Source organism: Penicillium vulpinum, assembly GCF_028829585.1.
Source record: "Penicillium vulpinum strain IBT 29486 chromosome Unknown utg000002l_segment0_segment0, whole genome shotgun sequence".
Taxonomy (NCBI): domain Eukaryota; kingdom Fungi; phylum Ascomycota; class Eurotiomycetes; order Eurotiales; family Aspergillaceae; genus Penicillium; species Penicillium vulpinum.
In genome coordinates this window covers 4,143,047-4,164,316 of record NW_026643242.1, presented here as the reverse complement: position 1 = coordinate 4,164,316, position 21,270 = coordinate 4,143,047, and the positions used below count along the sequence as shown (strand labels likewise).

General features: G+C 48.1%; 10 protein-coding genes across 10 annotated transcripts; 5 read left to right on the top strand and 5 right to left on the bottom strand.

The window, feature by feature from the left end:
- Nucleotides 1-239: 239 nt before the first annotated feature.
- On the bottom strand, nt 240-2,585 carry N7479_004596 (putative C6 transcription factor; the record flags this gene model as incomplete). The annotated part of the gene is made up of 4 exons (XM_057252293.1): nt 240-1,520; nt 1,570-2,266; nt 2,318-2,412; nt 2,466-2,585. 4 exons carry the CDS (start codon nt 2,583-2,585, stop codon nt 240-242), a joined length of 2,193 nt encoding a protein of 730 aa, XP_057111618.1.
- Nucleotides 2,586-3,109: 524 nt separating this feature from the next.
- Nucleotides 3,110-4,977, bottom strand: N7479_004595 (putative MFS transporter; the record flags this gene model as incomplete). The annotated part of the gene is made up of 3 exons (XM_057252292.1): nt 3,110-3,776; nt 3,840-4,095; nt 4,149-4,977. The coding sequence occupies 3 exons, from the start codon at nt 4,975-4,977 to the stop codon at nt 3,110-3,112; spliced, it is 1,752 nt and encodes a 583-aa protein (XP_057111617.1).
- Nucleotides 4,978-7,630: 2,653 nt separating this feature from the next.
- On the bottom strand, nt 7,631-8,797 carry N7479_004594 (uncharacterized protein; the record flags this gene model as incomplete). The annotated part of the gene is made up of 1 exon (XM_057252291.1): nt 7,631-8,797. The coding sequence occupies one exon, from the start codon at nt 8,795-8,797 to the stop codon at nt 7,631-7,633; it is 1,167 nt and encodes a 388-aa protein (XP_057111616.1).
- Nucleotides 8,798-9,257: 460 nt separating this feature from the next.
- Nucleotides 9,258-10,344, top strand: N7479_004593 (uncharacterized protein; the record flags this gene model as incomplete). Its single annotated transcript, XM_057252290.1, has 2 exons — nt 9,258-9,294; nt 9,344-10,344. The coding sequence occupies 2 exons, from the start codon at nt 9,258-9,260 to the stop codon at nt 10,342-10,344; spliced, it is 1,038 nt and encodes a 345-aa protein (XP_057111615.1).
- A 141-nt stretch (nt 10,345-10,485) lies between these two features.
- On the bottom strand, nt 10,486-10,988 carry N7479_004592 (putative tubulin-specific chaperone Rbl2; the record flags this gene model as incomplete). Its single annotated transcript, XM_057252289.1, has 3 exons — nt 10,486-10,587; nt 10,655-10,741; nt 10,821-10,988. 3 exons carry the CDS (start codon nt 10,986-10,988, stop codon nt 10,486-10,488), a joined length of 357 nt encoding a protein of 118 aa, XP_057111614.1.
- Nucleotides 10,989-11,962: 974 nt separating this feature from the next.
- Nucleotides 11,963-13,623, top strand: N7479_004591 (elongin A domain-containing protein; the record flags this gene model as incomplete). Its single annotated transcript, XM_057252288.1, has 4 exons — nt 11,963-12,020; nt 12,081-12,157; nt 12,252-12,977; nt 13,591-13,623. The coding sequence occupies 4 exons, from the start codon at nt 11,963-11,965 to the stop codon at nt 13,621-13,623; spliced, it is 894 nt and encodes a 297-aa protein (XP_057111613.1).
- A 267-nt stretch (nt 13,624-13,890) lies between these two features.
- Nucleotides 13,891-14,433, bottom strand: N7479_004590 (NEDD8 family protein RUB1; the record flags this gene model as incomplete). The annotated part of the gene is made up of 3 exons (XM_057252287.1): nt 13,891-13,990; nt 14,074-14,156; nt 14,290-14,433. The coding sequence occupies 3 exons, from the start codon at nt 14,431-14,433 to the stop codon at nt 13,891-13,893; spliced, it is 327 nt and encodes a 108-aa protein (XP_057111612.1).
- A 622-nt stretch (nt 14,434-15,055) lies between these two features.
- N7479_004589 (uncharacterized protein) lies at nt 15,056-16,115 on the top strand (the record flags this gene model as incomplete). The annotated part of the gene is made up of 3 exons (XM_057252286.1): nt 15,056-15,133; nt 15,186-15,435; nt 15,502-16,115. The coding sequence occupies 3 exons, from the start codon at nt 15,056-15,058 to the stop codon at nt 16,113-16,115; spliced, it is 942 nt and encodes a 313-aa protein (XP_057111611.1).
- Nucleotides 16,116-16,363: 248 nt separating this feature from the next.
- Nucleotides 16,364-17,310, top strand: N7479_004588 (60S ribosomal protein eL42; the record flags this gene model as incomplete). Its single annotated transcript, XM_057252285.1, has 4 exons — nt 16,364-16,366; nt 16,866-16,958; nt 17,024-17,208; nt 17,271-17,310. The coding sequence occupies 4 exons, from the start codon at nt 16,364-16,366 to the stop codon at nt 17,308-17,310; spliced, it is 321 nt and encodes a 106-aa protein (XP_057111610.1).
- A 1,198-nt stretch (nt 17,311-18,508) lies between these two features.
- On the top strand, nt 18,509-20,611 carry hxt8 (uncharacterized protein; the record flags this gene model as incomplete). The annotated part of the gene is made up of 11 exons (XM_057252284.1): nt 18,509-18,568; nt 18,648-18,675; nt 18,733-18,794; nt 18,857-19,047; nt 19,115-19,543; nt 19,603-19,664; nt 19,724-19,853; nt 19,908-20,047; nt 20,104-20,217; nt 20,290-20,395; nt 20,464-20,611. The coding sequence occupies 11 exons, from the start codon at nt 18,509-18,511 to the stop codon at nt 20,609-20,611; spliced, it is 1,470 nt and encodes a 489-aa protein (XP_057111609.1).
- Between the last annotated feature and the right edge of the window lie 659 nt (nt 20,612-21,270).

The following is a 21,270-nucleotide window of genomic DNA, read 5'->3' as shown; positions in this document are numbered from 1 at the left end:
CCATACGTTGAAAACAACAGCCCAATTGCCTTGTCGAGGTAGGAAAGGCTCACATTTTACCGATTCTTGTGGTTTATTTTTTTCACGGATACCGTGAAACAACCATGGGAAAAATCCCATGATGAGTAAATATCATAAAACCTTCCAAGGTTGAGATACAATCTGTCATCTTGTGTTAAATTAAAGGGTATCATTTTCCATCTCTCACATTTATGTACAACCAACACTTCGAAAAAATATCACATCGGATCAAAAAGTCTCGTGTCATCATGACTCCAAAAAGTCCCAGACATATTCTCCAAAGTTCCAAAGTCCGGCACCCATAGAGGATCACTCTCATCCTGATCAATCCACGGCGCCAGCTGCAACGCCATTCTAACCGCATGTTCAGAATCGTCAGCCGGACAACCCTGCTGGGGTGTAGCACCCGCCGTATCAGGTGCCAGCCCTGTTGGGTTGACTGGAGGATACTTATCACTACCAGACATGCCAGGAGCAGTCGTAGAATTCCAATTAATGCCATACTGTGCCGTCATCAGCTCTGCCATTCCGGCGTTGCGGGCAGTCTCATTGCCCTGCAGTTTCTCCATGGCTGCGTTGACTAGCAGCTCAAAGGCGTCGCGGTATTTCTTGACCCATGCTGCGCGCTCGCCCATTACGAAGAGGACCGTTGAGCAGGCGCGGATGTCGTTGCTCATGCGGACGGACCAGACTTGATCTGTGTGTGTCCATAGCGCGTAGAGGAGGGTGATCCCCGCCATGAAGACGGTTTGCACGGCTAGGAAGGAGTGGCCGTATTCAAGGGTTTGGTGGAGGCGTTTGTGGGATTGGCAGATGTTTCCTGCTGCCTGGATGCAGATTTGGTAGTATGGGTCTGTAATTGGGAGGAGGGGGAGGAAGGGCTGGATTAGGAGTCGGACTGCTCGGTTGAAGTGCAGCATTGGGTAGTCGAGATCTGGGCCACTAAATCGCAATAGGGCGGATTCTTTCCATTGTTCCAATTCAAGATATAGAGGATCCATTTTTGGTCGGAGAGATGATAGGGGCCGGTCGGCACGATAGATTTTATGTTGGATGCGGGAGTCGATGCGACGGAGTTTGAAGAGGTAAATTGCGAATGTCAGGGTTGTGGTTTTGGTTGGATCTAGGGGTGCTGAGAGTAGTGTGGGATCTTCGATGTCATCGTCCACTTCTAGTGGGAGGTCAAGATCAATATGACGATCAGATATGCTGAATGGGCGCCCGAGGGACATTGATACCACTCGCTCCAAGTAGTATACAGTCCAAAATAGTCTTCGTCGCATTTGAGTGGTGAATGGATCCATGTTGCTCTCGTTTGCCCTTCGGTGAAGACCTAGATCAATAGCAGTACGCATAGCAAGTCCAATCATGTACCACATGCCATGGCTGGATGCAGTTCGCAGATGATACACGACAAGAAGAACCATGGCCTCAATGTTGTCAATGGATCGTGCGTCGCACATTGTGGGAACATGCTGCAGGGCGGCAGTATAAAATCGCTAAAACTTGTAAGTGTCGGCCGATCTAGCGCTTAGAGAATGTGATTACCTCTGGGGTAGTGTACGCATATTTCTGACTCAGCTGAAGCATCGTTGCGCCGATTGCATAGACCAGGTTGAGTTTGAAGATGGCAAATCGATCAGGCGGAGTAAGGTCCTCGCGCTTGGTCTTCGCTAAGCGCCATCGATTTGCATGGATCTGCCATACTTGTTTCCGATTAAGGAATGGATATCGAGAGTGAAGTCGGGTGAAATATGTTTCAAGTATTCTGGTCCCCATCTCATCGGTTGGAGGTTCAACATTCGCCGGCAAGGGATCTTCCACCCTCGTTGCCCGATCTCGAATTTGAGTGGCGCCGGGCTGATCTGAGGGCCCATGTAATTGACCTGCCTTGTTCTGGTTATTGGCAGTAGTACTGGCTTTCTGTTGCATTCTTGAGATGAATTGGTTCCATACACTCGTCTGGACCATCTCTCCCAGGTCGGCAGCGAGAGAAAGACCGGAACTGGATCCTACGTATGCAGGGGCCTCAGAGCCGCTCAGGGCAAGAAGGCCCACTATCTCTCCGACAGGATTATTGTCAAATCCTGAGGTAGTTGTGCGCGGTGTTGTGTGACCACCTTGTGGCGAGAATAGCGAAGACGCAGTATTCGTGGCAGCAGCAGCATTTTGATCCGAAGATCGATTAGACTCAACAAGTTTACGTTCAAGGAACACTACACGCTCCTCTAATCCACGTGTGTAACTAAACTTCCAAATTAGTTTTTTCCGGCTACTTCGTATATTTGGACCATACTCATTCTGGCGGTCTTTGTCCTCCCGAACACTCGACTTGTCGCACGGGACCCCCGCCTTCAAGCAGTTGGAACAAGTCGGATGTCCATTGTCGCACTGGAAACCTGTTAGTCGAGAGATTTTTAACTATGTTACTGACTGAAGCTCACCCTCTGCTTCCGTGTCTTGCAGCGAGTGCATGCGGTCCTCCCGCGCTTCCGCGGGTTATGATCTCGCGATGCGGGACTTGTCTGCCTTGATGACTCGGGGCTCTGCCCGAGCGCGTACATGTCAAGTTTTCTGGAAGATATCAACCTCAGTTTGAAACATCCAGACACTGGCGAAGTGCCATTGCAGCGTGAGGTGAAAGAAAGGTTGGAGATGCGGTTGGATTGGAATGCCAAGACGAGGCATCTACAAACGCCAAGGCAGCCTGTAGTTTACGAGGCATCTGGTACATACATCTAATATTTTGCTTTATTGCTTTCTGCAATTCGGATACTTGTGTTCAAAGAGATATTCCAAATGTCTAAGAAATCGTAAGCTCATAGAGCTATCCCTCCATAAAGTAGAGCTTGGAAAGTATGATGAACAACTTGCTTCTAGTCCACATAGTAATATTAACATACAATTGTCATTCAGAAATGTCTTAGTGGCTCGGACAATAATAAGCGCCAAATGATGCTTATATTAAATTAATCTATGACAAACAGTAGCAAATTTTTGGTATCACACGCCGCCCATGCAACAAAAGCAAATGCAGATTTAGCCAAGTCAAAAGCAAATTGAACGACCCGTCATCGTTTCCAGGTCTCTACATGCCTCGATGCTGCTCCTTCTCCTCGTATCCCTCAGTATTAGGTTCCGCCCGAGAAGGCGGCATTGTCGATTCGGCGAATGTCGACGCAGAATGACGCTTCTCGACCTGGTGGTATGTCTGATGGTCGACAGGCTCCTCGGGGTATTCAGAGGTAGCCGCCTCGGCATCTCTCTCTTCTTGGGCTTTTCGCTTTTCCTCTTCAATCTCTTCCGGCTCCTTTGGTCGCTCCAAGCCTCTGTCGCGCACGAACATACATGCTAGGAAACATACACCGATGAGGGGAACCTGTAGGATGAATACTGCGTGCGAAGCCTTGGTATAGGAAAGCAGGATTGAAGCCCACTCCGCTGCACTGAGATTCGCTCTTGAAGGAAGCGAGTACGAAGATTCTGCTAGGTACGCAAACTTGGTTGGTAGATTAGAGCGAAGAGTTGCTTGGAGAATTGCGGCGGAGACGGCGAGGCCACATGAACCACCAATGCAGCGAAAGAAGTTGCGGTTTGCAATCACGACTGCTCTTTGTGACTTAGTACAATGGGCTTGCAGGGCCACAAGAGTGGGCTGGAATGTGAAGCCAATTCCGGCGCCCATGACTGCCACAATGACTGCAATCACGGCTGGATGGGTGTGGGTACCGAATAATAACATCAGTCCAGAACCCCTATGGGAATGATACTATTAGTATGCGATCAAGGTAGCAGGGCTTATGCATCGATCAACGTACAAGGTCCACAGGCCAAATCCGATCCAAATGATTTCGCCGTAGCGCTTTACTCGTGAGATGTACAGTCCAGATGCGATTGAGAAGGTTGACTGTGCCGCAACCATAGGGCATGTCATGGCCGCAGAGGCAATTGGGGACCAGCCGCGGGCATTCTGGTAGTACAATGGTAGGTAGTAAAGACTTGCCTGGTAAACTGCACCGTACAGAAAGCTCTGCAAGAAGATTGCAGAGACGACCTTATTCTTGAAGAAGACCACTGTTTTATGTCAATTGAATGTACTTTTACCACTACGGGGGATCATAGCGTACCTGGTAGCATTGGAAGTGTAGCCACTTTCCATTCAATGAGCAAAAATGCAACGAGGGAACAACATCCGATAACGAGCATACTGATGACCATCGGTGAATCCCAGGGGAAATAGGATCCACCTCCCGAGATAGGGATCAGGAGGAAAATGATACCAATGGACGATGCAAGCAGTCCGAACCAGTCAATACGACCAACATTTTCCCGGAAGCTGTCTTTGCGTGCATTATTCGGAATGAGGAAGTATCCAACGACTGCAGAGCAAGCAGCCAATGGAGAAATCAACCAGAAGAAACCGCGCCACGTTGAACGCATGGTAAATGCAGCACCCAGAAATGGTCCGATGATATTACCAAGACCCAGAGATGCACCCAGAATACCCTGGTACTTACCTCGCTTTTCCAAAGTCACGATATCAGAGACAATAATCATCGTCAAAGAGGTAACGCCACCACCAGCGACACCAGCCAAGCCTCGGAAAACATAAAACATAGCCGGGTTCTGGGACAAGCCGCAGAGTAGGTCTGCAATACACAACAAGACCAATGCGGAGATGTACATGATTTTACGGCCAAAGATATCTGACAGTCGGCCGTACAGCACTGTGAACATGGTGTTTGCAATTAACGACGAGGTTCCAGCCCAGGAAATAGTATTTTGAGCATCAAGTTCACGTGAGATCGTTGGTAGTGTGACACTGATACCATTCTGATCCACCATACAGATCAGTAAGGAAATTGCCAGGCCTGTGAAGACAACCATGAGTTGGGCGAATGGGAGAATATTTGTCTGGTCGTGAAGGGCCTTTTCGGCCTCTCGTTGTCGATTCATAGCTGCAGATTTGACCGGGTGAATCTCGCTCAAAATGGTCTAGGTTGTTCAAGATAGTTCATAGGAGAACATGTGTGCCTTGTGGCGTAAAAGAATTTGCACGACGAAGTATATTAAGGTTGGGAAGGAAAGCTTGGCGTGATATTATCCAGAGCCCAATTGTATGGAATGTGGAGGGTCTCGATGTTATTTAAAGAGCTAATGCTACTGCAAGTTGTTCCTATAAGAGTCATTTCATTGATAAGAAGAGTTTTCTCCGGCAGGGTTTTTTAGTGCCCTCTGCTCCATCGGGCGACTGAGCTCTGGATGTCGATTGGAGCTTGAGCGCCGGCCGGTATCACATCGGATCAGGGTCCGACGCAAGTGAAAACTTATATACTTGGCTTACATTGTAGCCAAATATCGCACTGATGGATGGCGATCTAGACACTGCCGGCTCAATTCCGCGTCATCTTCTCGGTGCGATTAACGAAGAGCAGAGTCTGTTGTGGATACCCATTGTCGGATAGCCGATCGGACCTCCGATGCCTGAGTAATGGCGGTCCGGGGTGCCGGATCAGGAAATTTATGCCTTTATCTCCGGGTATTTCTCCGAAGTACTCATCTTGCTACTGTTTTTCTGCAGCTGAATCACTTATTGTGCCGTCAATTTGGCCAATTAGGTTATTCATGTTTAAGGCCATATCTCCTAGATTTGGATGCATATGTACTTTTTAGTGTCGTCACACCGCCGATTATGCTGAACGCTTTGCGACTCGATAAGAGAGGGCACTTTCGACGAAGGCAAAAGCGTTTGGGCTTTGGTATCGCTTCCCCAGTCCTCGTGGCTCTTTTCCACTGTCATCATCGCCACAGGTATTTCTTAAGCGGCTCAACCCTATCAAGGACAACTTAGCTAGTCGTTTTCATTAATAGGCATCTAATAGCCTAGGACTTCCTGGGGGGACGCAGCCACTGTGCGACACATACTTAGCAGGCATGGAACCGGTCAAGGATCATCAGGTTCCTTGTGAGCAGCATCCGGCAACGGCTATGTACTGCCGTGGTTTTATTGCTCCTACAGCATGGTGTGGATGCGAACAAGACTGATCTGCGGGGGAATTCCGCACTCCACTGTGCAGTGCGCAATCGCCATGGTAAAGATTATCTGTCTGTTACTTGAACATAAGGCAGATCCATTCATAGGTTCATAGTCTCTGGTAGAGCTAACAGAAAAATTGTGGCAAGAGAATGCTTTGACGTTGTGTCGAGAGGTTGTTCGAAAACATTATCTAGAGAATAAATAGAACAGGGGAGGCGAGATACAAATTGCTGCGAATCAATATGAGGAAAATTATGGGAAAGGGCTTGCTGGAGCTGCTATAACTCAAAGTCCTTGGCTGTGTCAGAATCTCATCTACGACAGTAAGAGTATTGAAATACCACTATAATCCGGCTTACTGAAATTAATCTCCTTCTCATTTACAACACCATAATACCTGGTTGTTTCTCGTGTTTACAACGATTGCTTCAGTCTATATCTACTATTCCATGGGTGACACTTCCATTTGAAACCCTAGAGCATTCAAAGAAGTAGTATTGTCCGGGATCGAAAGTCATTGGTCCGGAAGAGCCCTATCTATAACTCTGTGTTTTGAAATCGAACTAGCTCATCAGGCGGAGCGATAGACCTTAGGAGGTGGAAATTATAATCAGGATATGCTGTTTTGTACATATGGCAGGGACTTGTAGATGTCAACTACAGGGATATTTACGAATAATGCAGCTACTTCTTACTTCCGGTACCTTTTGATCTTGAGAAATGCACAATCATTCAATTTGAGTCGCGGCGTGGGGCGATAGTAACATGTGCAGAACTGGCATGGTTGTATATATTATCCAGCTCTCGTTAATAACTTCATTCGCGAGGTGGAGAACACCAATCCTGCAGCAAAGACGTGAAGAAGCGGACCCGGGCGCATTGTCTCCTTCCAGTCTCCAATCTAAGGGAGCCTAGACAAAATCGAGTCATTGGAGGGCAGTGGGTTTCGCTCTGGAATAGGAACATATCTTGGCGAGGGCGAGGGCGTGGTTATGCGAAGCACTGAGGGAAAGAAACTTGATTTGGGGAATAACGTACTTGATCAAATGCAGGGGTATAAGAGTATGTCAAAGAAGATGAGGTGATGGTCTCAGAAATAAGCAGATAGGAATCATTTCCAATCCCATCAACAAAGCGGTATCAAAACAGGATTAACCAGCGTAGCCCGTCGACTTCAGAACAATATTAGCCCCGATAATACCCAGTCCCAGTTTGTCTCGGATGTTACTTCCCCTACATAAGATGAACCTATACAGAGTTCTCACGGTCAAAATCAAAACAGAGATCCCAGAAAAGACTCATAGAACTAGTCCCCTTCGGACCTGAGTTAGATGTTGCCATCGTAGTCTGGGTTAGACCTCCACACTTCTAGTCTTGACCTCTCATAGTGTAGAAAGTCAGGAACCGGGACTCTCAAGGCATCGAATACCATACATCGTCGTGCATAATAAGTCATAAATTCAGCTGGTGCTCGTGTTGGCTCGGGTTGCAGTGTGCAACCACGAGTTTGTACAGCCACATGTTCCAATCTCAGGAACATGGTGACTGACATCATCCTCTTCACATGATACGTTAGGTATGTGCCGGTCCAATCTGAACTCCTAGGCCACCACCAGGCCAGGCGTTCTGGATGTTAGGTGTGTTGGAGTTATTAATATCGTAAGCAGGGTTTTCGCCGACTGCATTGCTACTGCTACCAACACCATGCTGAGAAGTAGGTACGACGTGTCTTGGGACATTGCCAGGATTCGGTACAGCATGATGGGTCAGATAGCTGGCACCGGTGACATTGCCTTGATTTGGGAAAAAGCTCTGATTCAGTGACCCGCAGGTTGTGCAGGTGAATTCAATCTTGAAGTTGGTAAGAACCATCTGAGGGACGGCATCGTGATCGCTGCGCTCAGTGTAGTCTTTCGGAGGTCCAACCACTCCCACTGGTAAAGTAGCAGCGGTCTGGTATTCGACTCCTGACTGCGGTATATTCATTGGATGTGGGTTGTGGTTAAAGGAAGGTTGGGTTGGTGTGGGGATCGGTACGTGTTGCACCTGGGGTGGAGGTGGCAGAACTTGGGAACTAGATGGTGGAGCAGGTACGTGGTCGGTTGAGGTCTCGTTTGGGGACATGTTATCATCATCGATCAGTGATGGTGGGAGATGGTCTGGAAGCCAGCGATTCTCAGATATCTCCCCATATGTGTGTGCCCCTTCTCCCTGCGACTCGGGGGATTGCTCAGGCGACTGGTGTTCTTCTGCACTCATGTCGACATCCAGCCCCTGTTCATCCGGGCCCTCGGAATGTCGCGGTTGAAGTTTGGTAAGCGCTCGCTGCGCCTGACGCATAGAGATGTCATAACCATGATAGCGTTTCACGGCATCCACGACATCCTGGGCTCGTATTTTTGACTTCATATCGAAAAGCTTCGGGATCTCGCTCAGCAGAAATCGCACATGGGATGCTTCAGAGCGAGCGGGTGTCGCTGCAGGGGAATTTGCACTCCGACGACAAGTATGGCTGTCTTGAAGACTAGTGATGTAGGTCGAATTTTTGTTTGACCGACAGACCACACGAAAGAAGCAACTTGCCGATGACCGACATCCGATAACCACGCTCTTCTTGTTGCTTCGGGCCACACGAAGTTCCCAGTGTTGCCTAACTGATATACTCCGAACCACTGTTTTGAACTCTTCCAGAGAGCAAAACCGCTGGCCCACATGGAGGCCGGAGTACATCTCCGTCATAGTGATGGGACTGAGGCAAGTGCGGATACAAAGAAGTTAGCAGCTAGGACAACAGTCACAGAGTCTTGAGCGACAACGTCCATTGGGCCTCTGGTTGTGGCTTCACCGGGCCGTGCTTGCAGACAGCTTTGGATTGCGGAGTACGGCGTGGTCCTTGAGCAAGCACCCGAGCGATCTAGCGTAGTTTAGAATTGACCTCTAGCCAAAAAGCCTCGGGGACTATGATTAATTGTTTAAACAAAAGTCGATTACTCTCGTTAGGCAGCACAGCTGATTGCTGAAGAATAGCCATTGAGTCCAGGAGGTCAATAAGGAAGGTTAAGGCGGAGTTCAACCGCCAGACCGCTCGGCTTCACTTTTCATATTCCTCCCCACTCCGATCACTTTGAAGTCGTGCAAACTTTCAATCTACTCTGCGCTATTAGGCTTTGGGACCAAATTTCATAATCAGATACACAAAATGGCTTCTTACGGGCTGCTAGGCCAGCCAGAAGAAGGTCGAGTCCACCCCAGCTCTGTCTGACCAGGTCAATGTTAACACCCCAGCTCTTACAGATGCGCTCCACAAGTCGCGTCTCCTCAACGTCGAAGAAAAACCATTCAAGCGAATTTCGAAACGACTATTGAACCCCGAATCCCTCATTGTCTCATCTTCCTCACTTCCTCTCACTCCTCCTCCCGAAGAAACCGACGCCGACTCCGATGCGACCGCAATAGAAGCTGAGAAACAGAAAAGACTCGAAGAATGGCGCCACTTCCGCGAGGATATCTCACTCGATTTTGCTGCCTTCGAGGGCAGCATTGCGCGCATCCAGTTCCTTCTTACCAGCAACGAGCAAGAGCGCCAGCGATATGCCACCGAGCGAGTTCAGATTTTGTCGACAATGCAGTCTGTACGGGAAAGCACGGCCGATCTACGCAGTCAACTTGAAGAGGCACAGCGGCTTCTCTCCTTGCGAAAGACCTACGATGAATTGACAGATAAAATCACGAGCAACCGTCTACTCAAGCCACGCGAAGACCAGTCAGCGAACCTTCAGAAATTACGACTAGAAATTGCAGATCTCGAGAAGGAAAGCAAGGATTACGCCATGACCTGGGCTGAGCGACGTGAACAGTTTGGTCGTATTGTGGACGAGGGGATGCAACTTCGTCGCCTGATTCGCGATGAGAAGGAGGAAGTCGAGCGCCGGGAAGGCATGCAGGAGGGCGCAGACGGCGACGAGGGAGATGTCACATCCAAGGGCAAGGTTAGCAGTGGGAACACTCCTGGTCCTGAGACCGATGTCGCGACCCCCTCCCACCACGGCCAAGATGAGGCTGGTCGGTCCTTTGCTCTACAGGTTGAGAAGCCCGGAGTTACCAGTGCCGCGTCGCCTTTGCGGCAAGTCACAACTGCCCAGATCGATGGGGCAAGATCTAGTCAGGAGGACACCAATATGATTGATGAGGGTGAAATCTCTGCGATTAGTGATGGTGAATTATCCGAACTCGAGGAAGGAGAGGAAGTCCCTGATGACTTCGGCGGGAAGATGGATACTACCTGAAGATGCATTTCGGCGTGTACATTACTAGCACTAGCAAGGAGTTCCGGCTTATGGTCGTCTGGCGTTGGGCATGTCTTGGTTTATTGAATGATATTATGAAATTTTCCGCCTTGTGGGTATTTTTTTAAATCAACATCTCTTTCACGAGATCTCACGCTCTGCGGTCTTAGCTTGGGCAATGGCTTCTTTAGCAGCGGTAATGTGCTCAACATTGCTGTCCATTCCTTTCTTGCCCTCCTCGATCTATGAGAATTGGTTAATGGAATCCAAAGAATACAGATAGGTAGTAGAATAAGGATGCTGTACTTACAATCAGAGCTTCCAGGTTTGAAACAGCCTGCACAATCTTCTCCTTCAATGTAGGCAAGACCTTCTTGGTCTCTTCAAGAGACATGCGCTGTAATTCACGTTAGCATTAGAGTTTTCAGAAAGATAGGCAAGATGATTTTGTAAAGCTCTTATAACAATGCACATACCTCTTGCTTCAGGGTATACTCGCGGTTCTCGTCGCCGCCAGTAGTATCAGACTCCAGTTTCTTGATACGCTCAGCCTGCTGCAGAAGTTCCTTGTGATAAGAAGCTTCCTCCTTAACCAGGCGAACCACGGAGGAAGTGGTGATCTCTAGCTGTGTGCGAGGTGCCATTTTGATTATCTGTGTGAGAGTTAGACGTGTCTGAAGGTTTGACTCCGAGTTTCAAATATGATTGTCAGAAGAGCTGTAGGACGGGAAGGGTGTCTTGTAATTAACGCTATTGGAAGTCTATATCCAGCGCTCAGGATGCCCGAATGATAGCTGTACAACTAGCATTGATATGCATAATTGTTCAAGGTACTATGTATATAGACGGGCAATAAGGCAAAAAGAAATGCCGCAAAGGACATACCTGTGTATTTTGTATCTGACAACAAGATTTAGTGATAAACTGAGCTGATTTTCGATTTCTCAAAAGTTCATATTGATATGCCCCTCGATGATGCTATGAAGACGATGTTTGCATTGTTTGCTGTTTGAGGTGGGGCATCACGTGCTTCCAACTATAAGTTCAGACGACGGAGGATGGATCCGAGACACTACAAGATGAATGCAAGAAGCCGTTGTAATATAAAAAGCTGCTTCAAAAAGCTGCTTCAAAAAGCAAGTAAATAATTATATTTCCGACTTCCAGTACTTTGTTAAGTTGGGAAAGTATATACGGATACATGAAGGATTCCTCTGGATAACCCCGAAATGTTGACAATGAAGGTCATCCATTCTAACTTGGGCAGATATCTGAATCTAACAAATATCAGATCAAAACTACATATGTAGACTCCATAATTATGTTGTATAGATATGAAATATTAGAACAAAGAACATCGAATATAGCATTGAATCTATGGAGTCTCAGGCAGCCAATCAGCGTCGACCGCGTGATCATCCATTTATTTAAAGACGAGCCTCCTACCATCTACAGAGCACAACTACAAGAATAGCGTCACATTTAGCGCCTTTTTATCCTTTGTTTGAACGCGACTCGCGCAGCATCTGCTTTATTATCTTTCATTTACTTGCTTTCACCCCATGTCGCACATCTCACAGCACCAAATTCAGCTCGAATCATTGCCGTCATAAGCAACATGCCGGCCCCATCACTGCTTCACCTGGCCACAGCGACAGCTATCCGCTTTGTCAAAGGTACCGTTGAAATGAACGATATCATTTTGGATCTGTCCAAACTAACAATGTGATTTTCAGACCTGGATGATCTGGGTGCCATGCCATACTTACTTGCCCGTCCAATTTTGCTTAACATCCATAACCCTGAAAAGCTGGTGCGTATTTCTAAACTCACTTTCTATAGCTTCACTTGGACTTCATTTCTAGCTTCAACCCAGTTTACTAATACCATTCTTTCTAAATTTATAGCACGCTATGGAGCTCGCATCCCCCCACCTCGCCGAAGAAGATGAAGAACTGTGGCTCGAGCTCATTAAACGGGACATTCCCGATTGGGAGAAATACCAACTCCCGGAAAGTACCAACAACTGGTACGGGGTATACTGCGATCTCCGCGACCAGGTTCAACGCTCTCTCGATGCCGATGCGGAGAGAATGAAGATGGCGATTGACGGCATTAGTGCCAAGCGCGCGCTCCTCACTCCCAAACTCATCCCTGAGGGCAAGGGCTTGCGCATGGCTGGATCTCGACCCTCCTCTGTACGACAACGCCATGCTACATATGACCGCAGGTTGGTCGGTCATGACAAAAAGCCTAGCATCTTCCAGCCACAGAAGCGCAACACCGCGCTCACAATGCCTACCAAGTCTCTCACCAACCGTGCGTCGCAAGTCAAGCGCGCACCGATCGGCTTGGTCGAAGAACACCGCCGCCCGGCCGAGCAGCCTGCACCACAGCCGGCACCAAAACCGCAATCACTTCCTCCACGCATCAGCCGGCGCCCGGGCATGCTCCCATCATCACTCCAGCACCCCATGCTGGCTAAGAATGAGGCGCGACTGCGCGCATTAACTTCCACCGCCTCCGTCGCCTCACCCCGTGGCGCATCTAGCAGCGATGCGTCTGGCGTAAAAAGGTCGCCAGCTGTGGCCACTGAACCCAAGCTGAAGCGCCGTGCCACCTCCCCCCTCATGGTGCAGAAGCACCCTCTACTTCTTCCTCTTCTTCTTCTTCATCCCTCCCCGCCCCTCCCATCTCTTCTCTCCCCACCTCCCGCCCGCCTTCCTCCGGGCCTCCTCCTCCACGTCCGGGTGTCATTCGTCGACGCCCGGCGCCGAGCATTTTCATGCCGGCAAAGCGGCGGCACTTGTCGTGATCTTCGGATCAGCAAAAACTTTTATGATTTTCGGGGTCTCCGAAAGAAGGCCCTATGCATACTTCCCTATGTGGGACATAGGTCATTCATATTTTCAGTTTGAAGCAAGGAGTTTGGGCTTGTTCTGATACCCAAGGTGGGATTCACCTTACTTGCGATTCATTTTGTGTTGAATTTTTGTCAAATTTCCAAGAAAATATATCCTCATTCTCAACTCTAGTCCCGTCTATCAGATTGATGTAGGCTCTGCTTGTCCAATACTACAAGCTGTATCCCTCTTTAACGATGCCAATGACTTTGAGGTACCTGTATAGCGTTCGAAACTCAACCAGCCGGGCTCAATTAAGCATTTTATAACCACCTCTTTGTGTTTGGTTCCAAAATTCCCTCGGCAGTACTCTCATTGTGTTGCATACCCAACTATATTACAGTACACATACACAACATCCAAAGCCTGGAAATAGAGTCAGAAAAGTTATAGCAAACCCAAGCCAGTCATGACAGAAGCTGATATCCTTGAGGAAAAAAATATACAAATAAATAAAAACGATTCAATCCAGAACACCCGGTATGCATACTGCCTCTCCATTTAAGCTCCAATCCCATTGCTCCGCCGCAGTCCCTGCAGCTCGAATCCTGGCGAAATGGAAGTCGGGATGGACTAGTACTAGTGTTCCTCAACTGATTCACATTGCTGCAGAAATATGGTATCTAAAAATGGCAAAAGGCGTTTACATCGACATTGCAGCGCATCCTCCACGCAGAGCGAGCACGAGATGGAGTGTGGCGCCACCTTCGAGGTTGTATTCTGAGGCTGTCTTATCATCCGCCCTATTGGTACAAGTTGTGAGTTCGGATTTCTTTTTGCTAATAAAAAAAACGCGGTGAGAATAACTCGGGGAGTAGTTTCTTACATCTGCTTGCCGCCAAAGATGAGCCGTTGCTGGACCGGAGGAATTCCCTCCTTCTCCTCAACACGCTCCTTTATCCGAGAGACCTATATATAACCGTCCGTATCAGTATAAACATATTCAGAAAGCGTGGGTATAACGGGGGCTTGTAGGTGAGGTTTCGGCAGAATCCCGTGCGGGGAGAAGCCGGAAACGCATGAAGACTGGCGGGTGATTTACCTTATAGTCAGGCTCAATATCAAGCTCAATCTCCTTGCCGGTGAGTGTTCGGACCCTGTTTGGACGAGAAATGTCAGCTTGCGGCTCTACGTGAGACGGTTTCCAGTTCGGGGTCACTCGATGATGCAATGGGGACGGGGTCATGTTGAAGCTGAGAAACGCACTTGATCAACATATTGAAGCGACGGTGGGTTCTTTGGTGGTTTGGATATTTAGTAGTAGGGCAAGGTATGGGTTAGCTTGAATGTAGTTGGAGGTACAGCTCTTGTCAATGAGTTGGAGTGAAGATGTGAGCCGGCGGGGTTTTGGTGGGGGCCTGTGGCCTTATTGCCTGATCGCGTCGGAGCCTCACTTTGACTTGTGACAACATTGGAATGTATAACTACAATTTAGTGTAGGAAACAACATAATTAGGGCTCCTTGAGAAAGAGAAGATGTCCTAAAGTGTTTCTGTTGTCTTGCTTCTAGCAGCAAGTCACTGAAACATCATTTTGGAAAATGAGTTGTCCTTCGGAGTTCAGCTATATATAATGAACGACACACAACATAGTTGACAATATTGAAAAAAGAATTCTTGATTTCAAATTTTATTTCTGAGTTTGCAATCGTCCTAATACCATAACCCCCCCACTATCTGTTATTACTACCCGATAGCCAAAAAGTAGATTGTATAAATACTCTTTCCTCATATAGGTTTACCCCATCTACCCCGCTGAAACACTTGACCCCGACTAGAATCACCAGTCAATCGGAGTCTGACCTCAACATGACCAAGGAGCACGTGCAACATGTACCAGCTGAGAATCGGTTTCAGCAGTTGATCACAAGTTCCAAAAATGACCCGGTAAGCTTGCATCGTTAATTGTGAATAGCCAAATACTGAGAGTCCCATCTAGAAACAATTGCAAATCGCCTATGAGGTCCATAGAAGCAATAGAAATGACCTTTTCAGAAATCAAATCTGCCAACCCGGATTCTGTGAATGGAAAGAAGACGAGATCCTGTCCAAAATCCTCGAGGCAGAGAAGGGGTTGACAGACTTTGTCGACCTGAGACACAACCTTGCCTTTTGGGCACGCCCGCCACAACATATCCGAGACTTGGTCTCCAAGATCCAGCAGGAGATTGGTCCCTTAATTGGACCTGGTACGTGCGATACATGAGCTGTGGCAAATGCAGAGAGGCTGCCCTAACCGTGATTGTATAACATAGGTCTCTGGCTCGTACCCTCGGATAATCTGCACATGACCACGCTCGAGATCAGGTCCGCATTGTCAGGGCCTGAAATCGATGAGATCGCGTCTTCTCTCGATATGAGCGGGCGGGTAGTAGAGCTGGCAAACTACACTCTCACCCACCGTGCTCGGCTGGTCAAGCCAGTAATCAGCTACGACACTTCCGCTATTGCTCTGAGCTTTGTTCCGGCAGCTGGCGAGGAAGATCGCTGTGAGTGTAGTGGAAATGATAGCCAGTTTACGTATCACCATCTGCGGAGCGATCTCTACAACATCGTGACTCAATCTGGTTGTCCAATCGCGGCTAGGTATACCGTTCCGTCTGCGCATGTCACCATTGCGCGCTTTGTTACGCCTAATGGATCCATAGCAGAATCAGATTCCCCAAAGGAAGTTGAGGAGAAGGCATCACAACTCATTGGTAAGATCGAGGATCTCAATGATGAACTCCGCTCAAATGTGTGGAGGAGATTGGGGGACCCATCTCAAGGGCAATGGGTGATAGGCCATGAAAAGGGGTTGGAATTGATAAAAGGCCGAACATGGTATGGAGTAGGGGATAGTGTTGTACTTGGAAAAGGATTTTTATAGCAGACTACAAGATATTTGGTGAGAATTGATAGCAAACACTTTTAGAGATTGGTGATGTCAAGAATGCCTCAGGCATGAATTTTTATGAATGACTCAGCAAAGTCATCTTGGCGACCCCTAAAATGGTTAGCGTCCACCCGATAGGGCCTAAGCGAGTGAAATCCCACAACCCAACAATCGCACTTGCTCTCCTCTGACAAGCGACAATCCAACGACCACCACCCAGCTATCCGGCCAAGTCAGTCAAAATGGTAAGGATATCACCCTACGAGATATGTCAAAGTGTTCTGCAAGCCCCGGCCATTCGAAATTCCTCGAGTCATGGAGAGATTGTGAGATGTCTACCGTGCGGCCGACCTCGAAACCGTCAAATCCGCCGACCGTCGCGAATCACCACATTATGAACCACCCAACCGTCCGTTTTCCACCGGATTCTCGCAGCGTGGAATATGAAAGCCAGCATTGAAGAGGGAATGGGTGGCGAAGCAAGCAAGAACAACACTTGGTGACGAAATCGAGGATTCGAGAAGCAAGCCACAACGGATGCACCCCGCGATCCTTTTTGAATCTGAGCTATGCAACCACGCTTTCTGCGCTTTCTGCCCTATGAAGACCAGGATCCAGACAATACGACCCATCTCTTTGCGACCGCACTAATTTCGAATCGGGTTTCGGGGCACAAATCACATTGACATTGATCTTGCACAATCAGACCAAAAGGACAAAAGCTCATGACATCTCTCCGCACAGGTCAACATTCCCAAAACCCGCCGGACGTACTGCAAGTCCAAGGAGTGCCACAAGCACCAACAGCACAAGGTCACCCAGTACAAGGCTGGCAAGGTTAGTGCCCTCGACACCGGAATGGTAGTCGTGAGCCATTGCTGATTATGTCTCTTGTGATTTAGGCCTCCCTCTTCGCCCAGGGTAAGCGCCGTTACGACCGGAAGCAGAGTGGTTACGGTGGTCAGACCAAGCCCGTCTTCCACAAGAAGGCCAAGACCACCAAGAAGGTCGTCCTGCGTCTCGAGTGCACTGCTTGCAAGGCCAAGAAGCAGCTCGCCCTGAAGCGCTGCAAGCACTTCGAGCTGGGGTATGTTGCATCTACACATGGTTCCATTTTGATATCAGTACTAACGTATCTTTTCTCTACAGTGGTGACAAGAAGACCAAGGGTGCTGCCCTCGTTTTCTAGATTGTTCAATTTCCTTGTTCGGCTTCTGGGTTTCCTGCATTGCACAAAGTGCTCCGCTGTTTTTGCGGAGCATATATGACATTGGCAATGGAAAAATGAAATAGGAATTCATCTATTCAAAAACAACATCTATGACTACCGGATAATGAGTCGTTGAATGATTATTCTTTCTTCAAAGTAGAGTTGCTAGTGGCCAACCTCGTAGTGGTACGCATCTCTCTCGTGTCTTGTTGTCCATTGTGCTCGTGGTATTTCCGCTCCAATGTTCCCCTATGTAGAGTTGTCGCCTGTCAAGAGTGGGTTATATGCCCCAGTTCTCCTCAATATGGGTCCACTATTACCCGTGGAGGGTTTCGTGAGACCAAAGCCTCATCTCTCGCTTCATTTACCCCTAAGGCTACTTGCTTAGACCTGTCACAAAGGTACTTAGAATCAGTCAGCCACCGACGGACTACATCATACTTGCTCTAACAATCATCGGGGTCTCCCCGAGCACCTGATAAGGACCTCCCGAGTGACATAAGATATTTTGTCCGTCAGAAAACCAGAACACCTATCATATTTCAGTCTACATATATTCCCTAAAGAAAGCAAATATATTATCAGAACACAACAGAACAAAGCCAAGAAAACATTCAGGTGCGCTGAGACTCCGAGCGTGGGGGTTAAGCAACTGCCAAGATTTCCCAAAAAGGTAACCCGGTTCTCAGAATTGATTTCATATTATTATATTGGACCGGGTAAAACACCTCAGGGGGGCTTTATGCCGAAGAAAGAACTTGATAACAAAAGACGCCGATCCTGGCGGAATGACCTACCCCGAGGACCACCAAACCCCGCATTCCGGGCCCCAGCCCTTAACCAGCCATATCTTGCGAGGCTAAAAGGCTCAACATCCCAATGACGATGAATCCTTTGTGGAGAATCTCTCGTATCCAGGGTCTACCCCAGTCCCCCGCTTCCCCAGAAATCGTTCTATCGGCTCTCCTCCGACAATGGGGGTTATGTGTCGTTCATCCCTTGTGTCTCTGCGGTGTGACGCACCCTCGGCCCATCGGACGTAGGCCGCTCCTGTACTGAGGGATCTGGTAATATATCGGGGTAGTTCTTGTTTTTTTAGTTCTCGGAGATCGGCCTTTTCTCTTCACTTCTTAATATCCCTGTCATTTGATTCCACAGAGAATCAGTAATCCTCAAGATGACGCTGTGGTATTCGCTTGGTATTGCTTTCTTTGCTGCTATAGGCACCTTCTTGTTTGTAGGTTGAGTTCTTATTCCGAGATTATTTGATCTTAGGCCGTGTACTACGCGAACTTAGCTCTAATAGTTGGATGTAGGGATTTGATACGGGCATTGCCACAACTAGTGAGTTACAATTATCTAGCAACTCCACACTCGCAACTCAAGCTAACGATGGACTAGCAATTGCCCACCAAAGCTGGATTGATTATATGCAAAAGCCAACAGCTGGCCTCACAGGAGCTGTATGTCCAGCTATTTAACCTTCAACCCAACGATAGAACAGACCCAGAAACTGACTATCTAGGTCGTGGCCGTGTATATTGCCGGTGAAGCCGTCGGCGCCCTAGCACAAACCTTCGTCGGTGACCGACTCGGTCGAATCCGCTTCATGCAAATGATGTGCATTATCGTGACAATCGGCACCGTCATCCAAACCGCCTCCGTCAACATCGGCATGTTCCTCGCCGGGCGTGTGCTAGCCGGTTTCGCAGTAGGGTAAGCTATACATACTCCACTGCGGAGTAGATGTATCACTACCCGGCCGAATCTAACAATCTCTTAGTGGCATGGTCGCAACTGTCCCAATCTATCTGAGCGAAATCTCAGACCCAAGATACCGCGGTCTGATCGGTGGAATCTCCGGCTGCGGCATCTCATTTGGAACAATGATGTCAAACTGGGTCGGCTATGCTTGCAGCTACGCACCCTACGGGCCTATCCAATGGCGTCTGCCTTTGGGAATCCAGATCCCGTGGGGAATTATCATGTTCATTGGTCTTGCGACTTTCATGCCTAATTCGCCGCGACAGCTGATTCGTAGTGGGAAGGTTGAGTTGGCACGCAGCGAGTTTGCGCGCATTCGACGTGGACTAGGGCTCCATGAGATGGAGGAGGAGTTCGGGCTTATGAAGGCGCAGATTGAGTATGAGATGGAGAGGGAGATGACTTCCTATCGGGATATCTTTAGATTGTTTAGACATCGGGTGCTTGTGTGGGTTTTTCTTTCTTTCTTGTTGGGTTGCATGGCTCAGAACTGACTTGGATGTTTAGGTCTATTGCTGTGCAGACGATGACGAGTTTGACTGGTGTCAATGTCATTCAGTATTATCAGAGTAAGTTCTGGGTGTGAGTGCTGGAGTTGGAATTATTGAAATGCTAATGTGTCTCTCAGCTATTCTATACAAAGGCCTTGGAATCGGATCACACTCGATCCTCGCTTTGGCTGGGGTTTACGGTACCGTTGCCTTTTTGTCTAACTCAGTCACTACAATGTTCATGACCGATCAATGGGGACGTCGGAAGTAAGTAAATTCTTTGAGCTGGTATTTCGTATGTCTGCCGCTAACCGCCCGCAGGATGTTGATCACCGGATTGGCTGGTATTGTCTTGATCGAGATCTACGCCGCGGTGATGCAGAGGCAATTCCAGAATACAGACAACCGCATCGGAAAGGGCTTCGCGATACTTGGGATCTATCTCTTTGTGGTTTGCTATTGTAAGGATTCGGACCAAGGCTGCAAGATATTATCGCTGACCCTGGTCTCTTTTTAGATGGCATGCTCAACAGTACTACATGGCTGTATGGTGCGGAGGTTCTTCCTATTGCTCTCCGCAGCAAGGTGATGGGTCTTGCGGCTGCATCTCACTTTATCGTTAATGTTGGCAGTACGTTTTACCATCTATTATTATGAAAGATAATGCTTCCCTTATGCGATTGCTAATCTCACCCGAAAATAGTCACCGAGGCTGGACCCAGTGCTTTTGCCAACATTCACGAAAACTATTACTACGTCTTTGTAGCATGCTCTACATTTTTCTTAGTAATCGCTTACTTTTACTTCCCGTAAGTCTATCAGAGACGAAGAGACAGGGCAGATAAAAAGAAATGAGAAGCTAACACCCCATTTTCAGGGAAACCAAGCAAAAGACTCTCGAAGAAGTGGCTGCTGCATTCGGCGATCGCGTTGTGGATCAGGACGAGGGAGCTAAGCGTGCGATTAGTGTGGTTGGCGAAACGCAGCACATTGAATCGACCGATGGAACGACTAAGGCAGTTTAAACTCCTTGCATTGACAGGGATTTGTGGGATTAGCTAGGCGCTTATGAAAATGCAATTTTTTACGGCAATTCTACAAGTACGCATGCATTCAAATAGTCTTCAACCTGTAGATTGAAAGGAACAGATTCTACGGAGTACAGAGTACGATATCAGAATCCCACCCCTTCCGACTGTAAGGTTAACTTGTGGCTAGTTTTAAAATTGCCTTATCAGGACCGAAGCCACCAAGCACAAGTGGTTAGTTAGCTGCATATTAGGCTGAAGTATTTAAATTCAAGCAAGTATTTACATATGCACCTTGAATCACAGCTGCTCGTGGTTTGCCTCCCGTTTCAGCCCTGGATCCCCACCAGACAAGCATGGAGAACCCGATCAGCTCAGATTACAAACAAAAGTATCTTGAATTATCGTGCATAATTCGCCGTTTGACTGGTGGCTAGTGATAAGAACTCACATGCCAACTCTCCGAGGAGGTAGTAAGCCCTACAGTGTCTGCCAAACGTGCATAGCCACACCTGGATATCGTCTCTTGAAACTCTATCGCCACACGGTGGGATGATCTCTACTAATGATCATCAAACTGAAGATCAAAGCTCCTATAGCTCCGAGGACTAGTTTAAACCTCATATGATGGGATATTGTTGTTGATTCCCCCCTGG